The sequence below is a fragment of the Gossypium arboreum genome, chromosome 6, assembly GCF_025698485.1.
Source record: "Gossypium arboreum isolate Shixiya-1 chromosome 6, ASM2569848v2, whole genome shotgun sequence".
NCBI lineage: Eukaryota > Viridiplantae > Streptophyta > Magnoliopsida > Malvales > Malvaceae > Gossypium > Gossypium arboreum.
The window spans coordinates 17,515,531-17,527,860 of record NC_069075.1 but is presented as its reverse complement, the minus strand read 5'-3'; the positions used below and the strand labels follow the sequence as shown (position 1 = coordinate 17,527,860).

The 12,330-nt window shown below is 31.6% G+C and overlaps 2 protein-coding genes and 1 non-coding gene across 5 annotated transcripts; 1 reads left to right on the top strand and 2 right to left on the bottom strand.

Annotated features, from left to right (window-relative positions):
- Positions 1 to 1,136: 1,136 nt before the first annotated feature.
- Positions 1,137 to 1,243, bottom strand: LOC128294653 (small nucleolar RNA R71). The gene has a single exon (XR_008284961.1). It is a non-coding gene; the product is annotated as a small nucleolar RNA R71 (small nucleolar RNA).
- Positions 1,244 to 3,571: 2,328 nt separating this feature from the next.
- On the top strand, positions 3,572 to 10,899 carry LOC108486508 (protein PHYTOCHROME-DEPENDENT LATE-FLOWERING-like). 2 transcript variants are annotated; one of them, XM_017790598.2, is made up of 5 exons: positions 3,572 to 4,289; positions 4,828 to 4,909; positions 5,013 to 5,077; positions 5,195 to 5,272; positions 10,280 to 10,899. In XM_017790598.2, exons 1-5 carry the CDS (start codon positions 4,161 to 4,163, stop codon positions 10,304 to 10,306), a joined length of 381 nt encoding a protein of 126 aa, XP_017646087.2. In that variant the 5' UTR covers positions 3,572 to 4,160; the 3' UTR covers positions 10,307 to 10,899. The 2 variants fall into 2 exon arrangements, with proteins under 2 accessions (XP_017646087.2, XP_052885907.1); XM_053029947.1 differs by lacking the exon at positions 10,280 to 10,899 and adding an exon at positions 5,367 to 5,472.
- On the bottom strand, positions 7,056 to 10,244 carry LOC108474198 (peroxisomal (S)-2-hydroxyacid oxidase GLO4-like). Of its 2 annotated transcripts, XM_017776125.2 has the most exons (10): positions 10,090 to 10,239; positions 9,402 to 9,555; positions 9,197 to 9,321; positions 9,070 to 9,116; positions 8,916 to 8,993; positions 8,679 to 8,803; positions 8,469 to 8,526; positions 8,059 to 8,124; positions 7,712 to 7,781; positions 7,056 to 7,366 (listed from the first exon to the last, which is right to left on the bottom strand). In XM_017776125.2, exons 2-10 carry the CDS (start codon positions 9,542 to 9,544, stop codon positions 7,335 to 7,337), a joined length of 744 nt encoding a protein of 247 aa, XP_017631614.1. In that variant the 5' UTR covers positions 9,545 to 9,555; positions 10,090 to 10,239; the 3' UTR covers positions 7,056 to 7,334. The 2 variants fall into 2 exon arrangements, 1 of the variants encoding a protein (XP_017631614.1); XR_008284323.1 differs by lacking the exon at positions 7,056 to 7,366 and having other exon boundaries at positions 8,059 to 8,363; positions 10,090 to 10,244.
- Positions 10,900 to 12,330: the final 1,431 nt, after the last annotated feature.

Sequence of the window (12,330 nt, the reverse complement as noted above, 5' to 3'; positions counted from 1 at the left end):
ATTGTTACCTCACTTAATATTTTACTTGCTTATTTAAACTGATAAATTATTTGAATTTGCATAGTGATATGTTCAAGAGATTAGTTAATTTAGTAAATCTGTATGTGTTATAGTTAACAAATTACCAAGTTGCCGTGAATTTATTCATAACAACATGAACATTGTTTTAGTAATATTAAGTTAAGAAATGTAATTGATCTAACACAATTATGTCATCTTGATTAAAACCATCTTTTGAAATTGTGCATTGAAACTTTTATTTTTATTCTATTCTGTTTTACTTATTTAAATTTTAGTTTTTAATTACTTCCTCAAATTCAAAATATTTTTAATCATCAAAGTGTTTGAATTTCATTTCATAAATATTTCTTTGTAGAGTCCTTGTAAATATGATAACTCGACATTTACTTATCACCTTATTACTTGTTGTGATTGCGTACAGTTGTACATTTCCATCATTCCAAGTTTTTGGCGACGTTGCTAGGGATTGTTTTAAAAGACATTATTTGTGAAATTGTTAATTTTGCATTTTGGTTTATTTTTTTCTGTTAAATTTTAATTCCATTTTTTGTGTTTGTTTAAGGTGTTTATGAGTATTGATCAAATTATTGACTTACTCCCCGTAGACCCTAAAATTGAAAGGACTTTCAGGCAAAGAAGAAGATATGCGAACTAAAGAAGGACCGAATAGATGAATTTTGAAATTCAAAACCAAAATCTAGGAGGAACATTTGCTTATAATACTCACAATCCGATCATTGTTGAAGATGACAGAAATTGTTCCATTTGACAATATGTCATTCCTCTATTCAATGAGGTTAATCCGAATACTAGAAGACCCAAGACACAACAATTTGAGCTAAAGCTGGTCATGTTCCAAATGTTGCAAAATATGGGTTAATTTAGTAGGATTCCTACTGAATATCCACATCTTCATCTTCAGCTATTCATGGAAGTGAGTGACTCATTTTAACTAGTCGGGGGATTGCGAACGCCTTAAGACTGAAATTATTCCATGCTCCATAAGAGATAAAGCACGAGCGTGGTTGAACTCCCTACCGTCCAATTCCATAACTACATGGTAAGAGTTGGTTGAACGTTTCTTAATGAAATATTTCCCTCCATCTTTAACCGTTAAGATTCGAAATGAAATCACTTCATTTCAACAACTTGATAAAGGATCTTTATATGAGGCATGGGAGCAGTTCAAAGAGTTATTATGAAAGTGCCCTCATCAATGTATTCCTTACTGCGTTCAAATGGAAACTTTATATATTGGTCTCAATATTCATACTAGAATGATGATGGATGCTTCGGCAAATGGAGCCCTTCTTTCTAAGTCTTATAACGATGCTTACGAGATTATTGAAATAATTGTCAGTAATAACTATCAATGGCCAACCAATCGAGCAACCTCAAAAAGACAAGTAGCAGGAGTAAATGAAGCAGATACACTTGCTTATTGTTGTTAATCTTGAGAACCCAGTTAATCTTGTTGTTATTATCGGTGCCAAGATCAATCATAATGTGCTTATTTCTGAAAAAATAATCACTTTCAATAGATCGACAAATTAAGCAACACAATCAAGATACTCAAGGCTTTTCCACCTTAAAACTCATTCCCTTCTATCTAAATTAGGTGGTGCATATCCTTGTTTTCATTTAATAAAATTTCAAAGGAGAAACCAAAATTTATTTAATATTTTACGAAGAATACTGCGAGATCATTCTTATAAACCTGAATCATCTAGTATATCTAACCTTCTGGTCAATAATATTTTACCAGGAATACTGCGGCCCTTAAGCAACCTTAAAAGAGGCATAAAAGAAAATTATTATTTGTTGATGAAGAAATAAATATGGAGTAAGCAAGTGCATGAAGCAAAGATTTTATTAGCATGTAATCCTAGCATTTGCTTTTACACTTAAGATAATAAAAACCACCAAAAATTTCCAAATCCACATAGGCAAGGTAATAAAGGTAATATAACATGACAAGGGAACTTTACTGCAGAGGAAATTTTTTCAATTTGACTTCTTAATAGTAAAAGAGAGATTTGCATAAAGAAAAACAACATTGCAACCCATGTTAGCATTGATCTTCAGCCAATTTACATTAAGAAATATAAATCCATAACCCATGTTAGCATTTAAGCTAATTTACGTTAAAAAATCCAAGCTCAGCAATATTATTATTCATAAGCATGGGAAAACAAATTGTAACATTTTTGTTCCATAACTTTTATGAACTCCTCACGTTTAGTAACTATATTTTTTATTATCAGGAAAACCAAGCTAAAAGACAAGGAGTAACCCTTTTCGAACCCCTATGATGCCTATGATTACTTAACGACAATGCATGATCAAATTATAACATAAACCAAAATATCAGACATATTTAGGGAAAAATAGATAAATACTATGATCTAAGCACAAAGATGAAAGGATCATCTTCCAAAAGAAAGAGAAACCGGGTTATTCCATTAAGTAGAACTTGTGAGATCTGGCTTTAATTCCTAAAAGGTGCTTTCAATCTAAGTGCAAACCGTAACAAATTAAACCTAATAAACCTAATTGAAATTTTTATTGAAATCAAAATTTCCCTTTAAAGAGGAAAAATTCTTCCACAAGAATTCAAAATCAAAACTAAAATTTGAAATATCAAAAGGTATTTCTCTAAATCCAATGAAAAAAGAACAATCCAAAATTAACATTGAGAAACCAGAAAGAAAATAGAGGAAGAAAAGTAATGGGAAATTGGAACGATTAGAAAGAGGTACCCTTGGATATTCTTGAGGGTTTGATTAAAACTAGAATCAAGGCTTTCTTTGTTATGCTGATCTTCTTTGCTATGGCTGCTACTGTTGTTCTTTCAAACCCCTCTTCTTTTTGCTCACTCCAAACATTCTATACAGGTATATTATTTTTGGGTTTAACTTAAGGAGAATTGTGAGGGTAAAGAGAAAGTTTAAATAAAACAGAAAAATTTCATACTCACACGATAATCTTTGAGATTTGTTGAAAAAATCTTAGATGGGAGTTTGAAGAGGATGTGAGATGGATATAAAAGGAAAGAAAAATAATTTTGTATATTACTAGAAGATTGAATAGCCATTCATTAGATATGGCATTGAATTGCTATTTAGTAGTTTTGGGGAATCAGGCTGTAATGGTTATTTAATGGAATAGGTTTTACAATCTGTAATGGTTATTCAATGGAATAGGTTTTACAATCAACCGAGCTCCTGAATAATTTTATTGTGTTGAATAAGGGAGGAATGACTAAGCCATTCATGTGAACCAAACAAGGCCTAAGAGAAATTTATTTCATTCTTTCTTCTTAATGACAACTATGTATAAGCCTATTCTCTTATCCACGCATTTATATACACTTAAGACATTGGCTTATTATCATTTAAGGGCTTGCTAAATTTTCTATTCTAACTTATTTGGTTTAGATCACTTGCAAATTAGACATTATATTATAATTAATAATTTATCTAATCAAGTATTTAATTTTTATTTTAAAAATCTTATTATAATTTTAATCATATTTATTTTTGTTGACAATAATGAAAATAGCTATCGACTTAAAAGATGTCTCGGCAATAATTTTATTTTCTAATTTCATATTCATTTTATAAACTCTTTGATTTAAAATTTTTGAACTACCTCGAATTTTGAAAATTTGGAAATCGAATTTTTCCAGAAATCGAATCGTCACACCTTGTATCAAGTTCCCCCTCTCCCTGTTACAAATGTCATTCCTCTTTAACATACCTTTTACAAATTGGTTCCTCAGAACTCAGAACTCTGAGTTCCCCAAATCCTTCATCTCATTGTGTGTGTGTCTTTTCCCAGTTGTTTTCCCTCTCTTTTCTTTTATTTTTCCCAATCCATACACGCCCTCATTGTTATTCAATTAAACCTGGGTTCTCATTCTCAATTCTGCCATATTAGACCTACACTTTTTTAAAAAAATTTCGTTCGATTTTGCTAGCTTTTCTCCTCTCTTTACTAGATAATTTCTATCTGGGTTCTTAATTGTCTCCCTATTTCTGATCTTTTTCTTGATCCAAACAAAAAGCATAAAACCTCAAATTCTCATGCTTTAATTCTGATAGAGCATACAAGTTTCTTTTTCTTTTTTTTTTTTTTACATGGGTGTTTCGTTTAAGGTTTCAAAAACCGGTACTAGGTTCAAGCCGAAGCCTTGTCTTCAATTGGAGGCTTCGGTTGATGTTGTCCCTGACAATTCTGAAAAGAGCTCATGGCCTAGAAAGCTCCAGGTAAATTCTGTAATGAACCATTTTCACAGGTAAATTGATGATAAAAAATATTGCTGTTAAATTAAAAAAAAAAAGGAGAAATTTTGGTTTTTGTTTCATTTAACATATCCTCCCAGTTTCCTTTTTTTAAATATCTATAATTGTATTTAATTCTATTTAAGTGGAATTTTAATTATTGGTTGCTGTTAGAAGTTAGGGGAGATTGAAGTGTTGGATTTTTTAATGTTTTGTTTATTTTAAAAATATACCAGTTAAGTCTTAAGCTAAAAATATAGGCTTGATTTCATAAAACATTATCTTGCCCTTGTTTTAGCCTTTATGGTTTTGGTGTAATAGATACTGTAGTTACGGGGTTTTGTTTTAGTTTTGAGTTTGCAACCTTCATAAAAACTTGTATAATTCTGTTTCTAGTACGAGTTTTCTCTCTATGATTCATAGTTCGTGGCTGAGAGAAGAAGGGATATAGAATAGAAATTAATATGTATCTATTTTCCTTTCTGTGATTTTGTCTGATTATTTGAATTGTTTATTGATCTAGGGTAATGTCATTGAAGGCGTTGAGCATGTTCCTGAGGTGTCTCAACCATTTGTTTCTGATGAAGTGCTTTGTGTTCCTAAAGGTTAGAGTCAAGACTAGTATTGTGTTTTGTTTTTATTTTTCCCTCTATAGATAATTGATAATGTTCGATTTGTGACTGCGTTGGTTATTTCTTGTTTTTGCAGACCATGAAATTTCATTCACCTTGAATCTTTATCCAGATGGATATTGTATTGGAAAACCACCAGAGGTTTGTTTAACACAATATTAATGTTACATTATTCATTGTAAAAGGTTCACTAAAAAGACATATTCTTTTGCTTCAATCAACTTACTTTAAAGTTAAAAGCAATTTTTGAATTTTCAGGATGCTTTGAATCAGGCTACTCTTCAGGGTGCTCCAAAGTTGCATCCATATGATAGGTCATCTGAAACTCTCTTCTTAGTAAGGATTTGATCAAGTATTTCTCTGATTGCTTTTTCTGACTATTCCTAATTATTCTTACCTTCTTTGTTATTCCTACAATGTTGTTATATAGGGTCTCTCATAATATCAAATATATCTTGGTTTTGGGTGCACATTTGGAAGTTCATTATTGAATGATAGAAAATAAAATCTCCAAATTAAATAGTTTAATTAGCAAAGGTTTGTCTCGCTTTCATTGATCCTTGGTGAATAGTACAGTGGAGGGATAGCATGGTTTCTTGTATAGTCCATATTATGCATCAGTTGTCAATAAGCACTAGGTTGGCAAAGTGGTATTTCCTAGGTTCATATTTAGTGATATAAGAAAGCAACGTTCATAATATTTGACCATAGTTATAGTAAAGCGCGATGTTGATATTATTATGTTATTTTATATATTAATTACTAGACACATGATAGACAATAAGAGCTTGATATTATTATTATTATTATTATTATTATTATTATTATTATTATTAGACATATGATAAATGGCTAGGACTAAAATTATTAGTCATCTTTAAGGTTTAAATCAAGGGCTAGGATTAAAACTTTTTTTGTAACCCTAGTATAAATAAGTTACTAAAATATTTATGTGAAGTAGAGAGAGAAAGAAGAGGATAAAAGAGAAGAAATAAGGCTGCTGTTTTTGTTTCTATTATGGTTGTTCAATCGTAAGGAAAAATAGAGAAAAGAGAGGAAAAATAGAGAAGAGGGAAATATTCTGAATGTATTTCTATATCAATATACACCCTAATACATATCCTATTTACACTAGCATCCGATACTAGGTTTCCTGAGAGTCTTAGCAAAAACATTTGCTAACTAGTCGTTTGAATTAACAAAGCTAATAAGAGTGCATCTTGACTTAGTCCTTTAGTCTCACAAGATGACAAATAATCTTTATATGTTTAGTTTTCTCATGAAACACTGGATATGACGCGATATACAATGCTGCTTGATTATCCCATTAACTTCATTGTGCTGATTGTTTCTTGTTTCAGTTCTTGAAGAAATTGTTTTAATCAAATTAACTCATAAGTAATTAGGGTTGTTACACGATATTTTGTTTCTAGACTTGATCTTTTTACAACACCTTGTTTCTTACTTTTCCATGATATTAAATTACCCTCAAAGAGAACACAATATCATGAAGTGGATCATCTATCTGAAGGAGATCCAGCCCAATCGGCTTCTAAGTATCCTACAGTCTGTGTATTCCCATGATCTTCATAGACTTTGTTTAGGAGCACTTTTGATGAAGCGAAAAATACATATTACTGCATTCTAACCACACTCATTGTAGAGGAGATGTCTAGTTGAGTGATGGGAAGGTAATTTAGTTTTTTGACCAACTTTCAATATTGGCTAGGACCTTATAGAAGCTCTCATTGGTCTGGAACAAGTTTGACATTAAGGTTCCGTTTGTTTGCTAGTAAAAACATTTTTCGAAAAATAATTTCTAAAAAATGATTTACTTTTCTGAAATGATTTACATTTTTGGTGTTTGAATGAATCTGTGTAAAATATTTTCTGTTGTTTGGCAGATTTCCTGAAAATATTTCATAAAAGCTGTTTTAAATGAAACAAATATGTATTTAAAATTTATTATCTTTTATTGTTTAATTGAGTTTATTATATATATTAATAAATTTATATTTTAAATTGTTTTTACATATATTGCAATAATTTATTTATAAATAAATCAAATTAAATATATAATAATACTCAAGTATTAAGCTAGAATATTAACCGTCATAAATTGAAAACAAGCAAAGCAAATAAATTATTTCTAACTGTGTTATAAAAAAATAAAAAACAAAGATTGAATAATTATAAAAAGGTTCTCCCCCTTTTTTTGGCTAAGTATATAACAAACTTGTGCATGCCAAAAACACAACAGGAGTGAAGCAAATGTTAATCCAAGAAACAGACGAGATTACAAAAGCTTGTATGGTAAATCTCCTCTGGTGAGACAAAATTGTAGCTTTTATATCAGTCATCCAAGGTGCTCCTAAATCCACCAGTAAAGCCAGCTCCATTACAATTCCCACATAAAATCTCCCTTTTCCCCTGCAACAAAAACACATATTAATTCTATCAAATGCCAATTGCTAATACTTCTACATTTTTCATCCATGGGATTAGAATGCTACTGATTCACTGGCGAGCTCCATGATTTGAGACAACAATCCCATCAACCCCTACTTCAACAGCCTTTATTGCTGCCAGTGTTGATATATCAAATTCAAGTGACTCTTTTTATATCAAGGACACAAGCTGACTTTAAATAATAAACCCCTTGCAATTGTTCTAAAAACATTTCTAATTCAGAAAGTTGAAATGTCCATTTCATCATTTACTATATTAATATAGCAAGAAACTATAATGCAACTAATTTGATGAGCCTCTTCTTACCATCTTCATGAGTAAGTACTCCCTTGAGCAGAACTGGCAAGTTTGTAATAGATCTTAACCATCCTATATCCTGCAAATGTTGCGATTAATGGCTTCAAGTTATCAGGACTGGAAAAAAAAAAGGGAGCTTAAATGCCTAGTGACTAAATGACAGTAAAAATATACATATAGGAGCTTCCTTAAGAGCCTTCTATCAAACTTTTAAGCTGATGGTAATTAAACAATATAACTATTTAGGTTAGTCCTGTACATTCACAAGTTACTTCTAATATAAGAATGGGTAAATATGAATTCCAAAAAGCATGTGACAAGTCAATCTATCCTGTTTGTTGGTTCATACTCTATACCTTCCAAGACAAAGAGGCATCAAATGCAGTGTTCGCATCAAATGCTTCTATTTTTGAACCGTCATCCTGTAAAAGTTCAATAAACTAGATGAATACGACATGCTTTAATGAATCTCAGCTTTGAATAGAACTTCCAAGGTAAGATCTATTCCCAGAAATGAACAACATAAACATGAATATCATCAGTGAACCCCAAAAGCTGAGCCTTCCAGCTTGGAGATTCCACACTGCCCTATCCAAGGGTGATTTGCCTCCATACTATAAGCAAGATAGCAGAAAGCAAAACCTGTACTTTCTTTTTTCTTCTGAACATGGACATAAGCATCAATGCATATTCCTTACAATTAATATCGCAGTGGTTGCATACTGGTATATTTAGCAATAATTGGGAAAAATAAAGTATCACTTACAGTGGAAACTCGAGTCGATATGAGACCTTCAAAGTTCTTCAATTGAGGGTTAACCATTCTACAAAAGTACTAAAAATTTTAAATGAAAGGCCTCTAGTCGAATATGTTGATATGAGGAATAAAATTTCAGCCCTATCCACAGCATATAAAGAATTTATATAAATTTGCTAGAATGAAACAAAATGAATGGATAATGAATAAGTATGTGACTTGTTCTTTATGTCTTTCTCCCTTCGACCAAGCCTAGGGCTATCAACCGTTAGGACAATGGCCTTGTATCCACATCTTTCAGCTCTCTGTAATAAATTAGCAGATATATCTCGCCTCTTGTATACCTGTTCAGTAAAGGATAAATTATCAATCTCTGATAAATTCAGTTCTATTTTGGGATTTGAAATCTGAAACAAAAAATGAAGATTCACTGGAATAGTTGGAGCAGCACTGTACATAACACTGGAAGAACCGAACAGCATTGCAGCTTGAAGCGACCTCCTCAATAGTACAGGTAGACCTGTAGGATAAAATCTGCATTCATAACACAATTCAGTACTCACATTTAGGCAAGCCAGTGAACCTAAAACTAGCTATATTATTTTTGTACCATTATTGTATCACATAAAGCAGCTGCTCTGGCTGTGGCAACCTCACCTGTTGAAACACAACGAAAATAGTAAAATTGGTACTTGAAATAGTAAAAGAAGTGAAGGACAGCCTAAGAAGATTCAAACCTTCAGGGTGTGCCCACTTATGCTTAGCACTTGGAGCAATCAAAATGGGCACTGAGATTTGGTAGCCGAGAACAGTTGTTGACAAATCGATTCTGCTGACATCAACAAGTATTCTTGGCCGGATCCTGAGAATGGAAGTAAAGAAATGGGTAGAATTTTCATCTTGCTACCTACATTACTTTCATTACCACGCTTAACAGCTTACGTAATTCCTTGAAATGCTTCCACATTTTGTTTTAGTGTGTACTCATCCTCAGCTCCACCACTATAATAGTCATAGTATATTTTGGGAAGGGCCTGCCTAGCTAATTCTTGGAACTCATTAACATTAACTGGTTCACCTTCCATGTATTCTGGAACTAAAGATGCAAATACAGCAAAAAAGAAAAGGTATTATCAATGCTCCAGATCCTTTACTTTTCAATATTTGATTTTATGTCAAAATTAAATCTGTTTTGAAGAACAACCTAAAATGATATTGCTCCTATGCAGAGAATCTTAAAAGATTCACATTTTATCATGAAAGGACCTTGATTTGAGATATATATATATATATATATTCTTACCAGGACATAGACTAGACTAGTTTGAGAAAAGCTAAGGTTCATAAGCAGCTAAGCAGGTTTTATTCCGAATATAGTTCATAATAGGAAAATTAGGCACAATCAAAATCTAATAAAAGAATTACAGTAACAAACAAAGTTCATGGAGAATAAAGTTGAATACTAACATTTAATTTTGCCCAGAAACCAAGTCGATAACTTATGCTAAAGGCCTATAACTCTCTCTAGGAATGTCATCATAAATGATTAAAATTAAAAGGAAACTGAAATTTGATCCAACTGAAGTTTCTTACTATATTTACAAATTGTTTGGTAAAGTTTACAACATACCTTTGAAGATTGAACTATATCAACTTGACCCTGCAAAATCACAGTGATACGAAAATTGCAATTTAAATCCATGCAACAGCACGTATATGTAGACAAATGAATATGATTAATGAGTTTCACTTTCTGCTCTCACAGTTTTGTCGTTGTTGGTGGTGGGGTTTTTCTTTTAATACATATTTAATATTGACAGGCTGTACAACCTTTTAGCAGAGGATAGAGATATTATGGTCACGAATCCAGTTACAAGAACCAAGAAAAAGAGGGAGTGGGCAGAATTAAACTGCAAATTTTGGAGAGGGCCGAAACAAATATTTTTACCACTTATTGACTAAAAATTTATCAAAAATTAAAGGCCTACAACCCCTTTGATGCTGATCTTGGACAGCTTTCATTACTTGAATCAGCTTTCCTCACCAATTAGTGATTACTGAGAGTAAAAACAATGTTGGCGCGTACTCACGACCCTCTCGATTATGTAACACTCGTATTCATTAAGGAAGTACCTGGTAGTAGGAACATCTCTCGTTTAAACAGATGCAACAAATAATCAGTTAAAACAAGTTCGTGCGAACTCGAGAAAAAATACCTAGAGATTTAGAGAGAACTCGTGTTGCATGGAACTTAAAAAATCCATGGGTGACAACTGGGCGACACCAAATCATGACCAACCCATGGAAAAGTTATTATTACAAGGTCCTTGTTATGTATTTTTTTTTTTTTACATATCTGTTCAAAATACGAATATTCTAAGAGAAAAAGAAAAAGGAAAAAAAAATATTTGAATGGGTGCATTCGTTCTCTTTGGCGGCCTTAATTTTTTTTTAAAAAAAAAGCATTTCAGTTGGAAAATGTGATAGAAAAAAAAATTCTATATATTTTTTTTGTTCTCATCGTTCTCGTTAGCGACACTTATGTCAAAAAATTTTATTTTTTTATTTTAGTGCCATCAGGCTGTGTAGCAGTTTAAAAGATTATATATGTCCATACATAATGGAAAATCAGTATATGTTGAAGTAGTTAGTTTTTTTTAAGAAAAATGAGAAGTTTTTGTGATTATTCACAAGGGAGAGAACATGAAAAAAAAGTTGAGAACATGAAAAAAAAAATTAAGTGTTGAGAAAATGGGAAGAGAATAATTTTTTTTTTGTTTTTGTTTTTGATTTTATGTTTGTGTTTTAGTTAGAAATTTTGATAGTTTGAACGTATGTCTTATTTAATGGTGATTCAGTGGAGCTTGGACACTGATGGATTTCATTTTTCGTTTTATGGAGTGCATCATCACCTTTAGATTTTATTTCCTAATTGATAGTTAAGCGGTCACAATTTCAAGTAAAAATAGCGCTCTCAGTTGACAATGGTTATACAGTCACAGGTTCTAATTGGTTATGTTGTCAAGGAAACCCTTTAGGGGAGGAGGTGCCAATTACGGTGGGAACAAGTTGATGGTTGTCTTGGTGCGACAACGATTATAGTTATTAAGGTGGTGCATTAGATGAAGGTTGATTGAACCTTTTCTCACTAAAAGCATCCTTGGGTCAAGGAATTGTTGATGAACTTGAATAAAGCAAGGTTGAATATCATGAGATTTTCGATAGACCTAATTCAAACCGAAAAAAAAGATAAATAAAACAAATCGGAAAAAAAATTGAAAAAAATATGAATAAAACAAATAAAAAAAAGGCCTGAGTTGGTTGGTATCGACCTACCACCTATCGCCGATCTGACCTCACGGTTACGCGTAAGTCAAGCTTTTTTTTCTTATTCTCCCCACTCTCCCTATATAAATCTCAATGGTCCCCCCTCCACCCCACCAGCTGAAATTTGGAAAAAAAAAAAAGAGAGAGAGAAAAATTGAAAATTTTGTATTTTTTTTTGTGTTATTTGAAGTTTTGAGAATGTTGTGTTTGCATTTTTGAAGGGGGAATTTAATAGATTTAATGTATGTGATTTTCTAATTGTAATAATTGTTATATTATAATATAATGTTTAATTGTATTTAGTTTTTTGAAATGGTGATTAATTTTTTTATTAATTATGCAGATATCACAAGGAGTTCTCTTCTCCAAGCATTTGATCACACTGCACTGATGATTAACGAGTTGATAAAATATTTTGATATTTATTATTCACAAATATATTTATAGAGTTGCGGTTTAATTTATATTTACTTAGTCAATTTAACAAATGTGATTATACGATATGGATAGGATGAGTACCGGGTGTTGAGGTCGTGAGTCCATA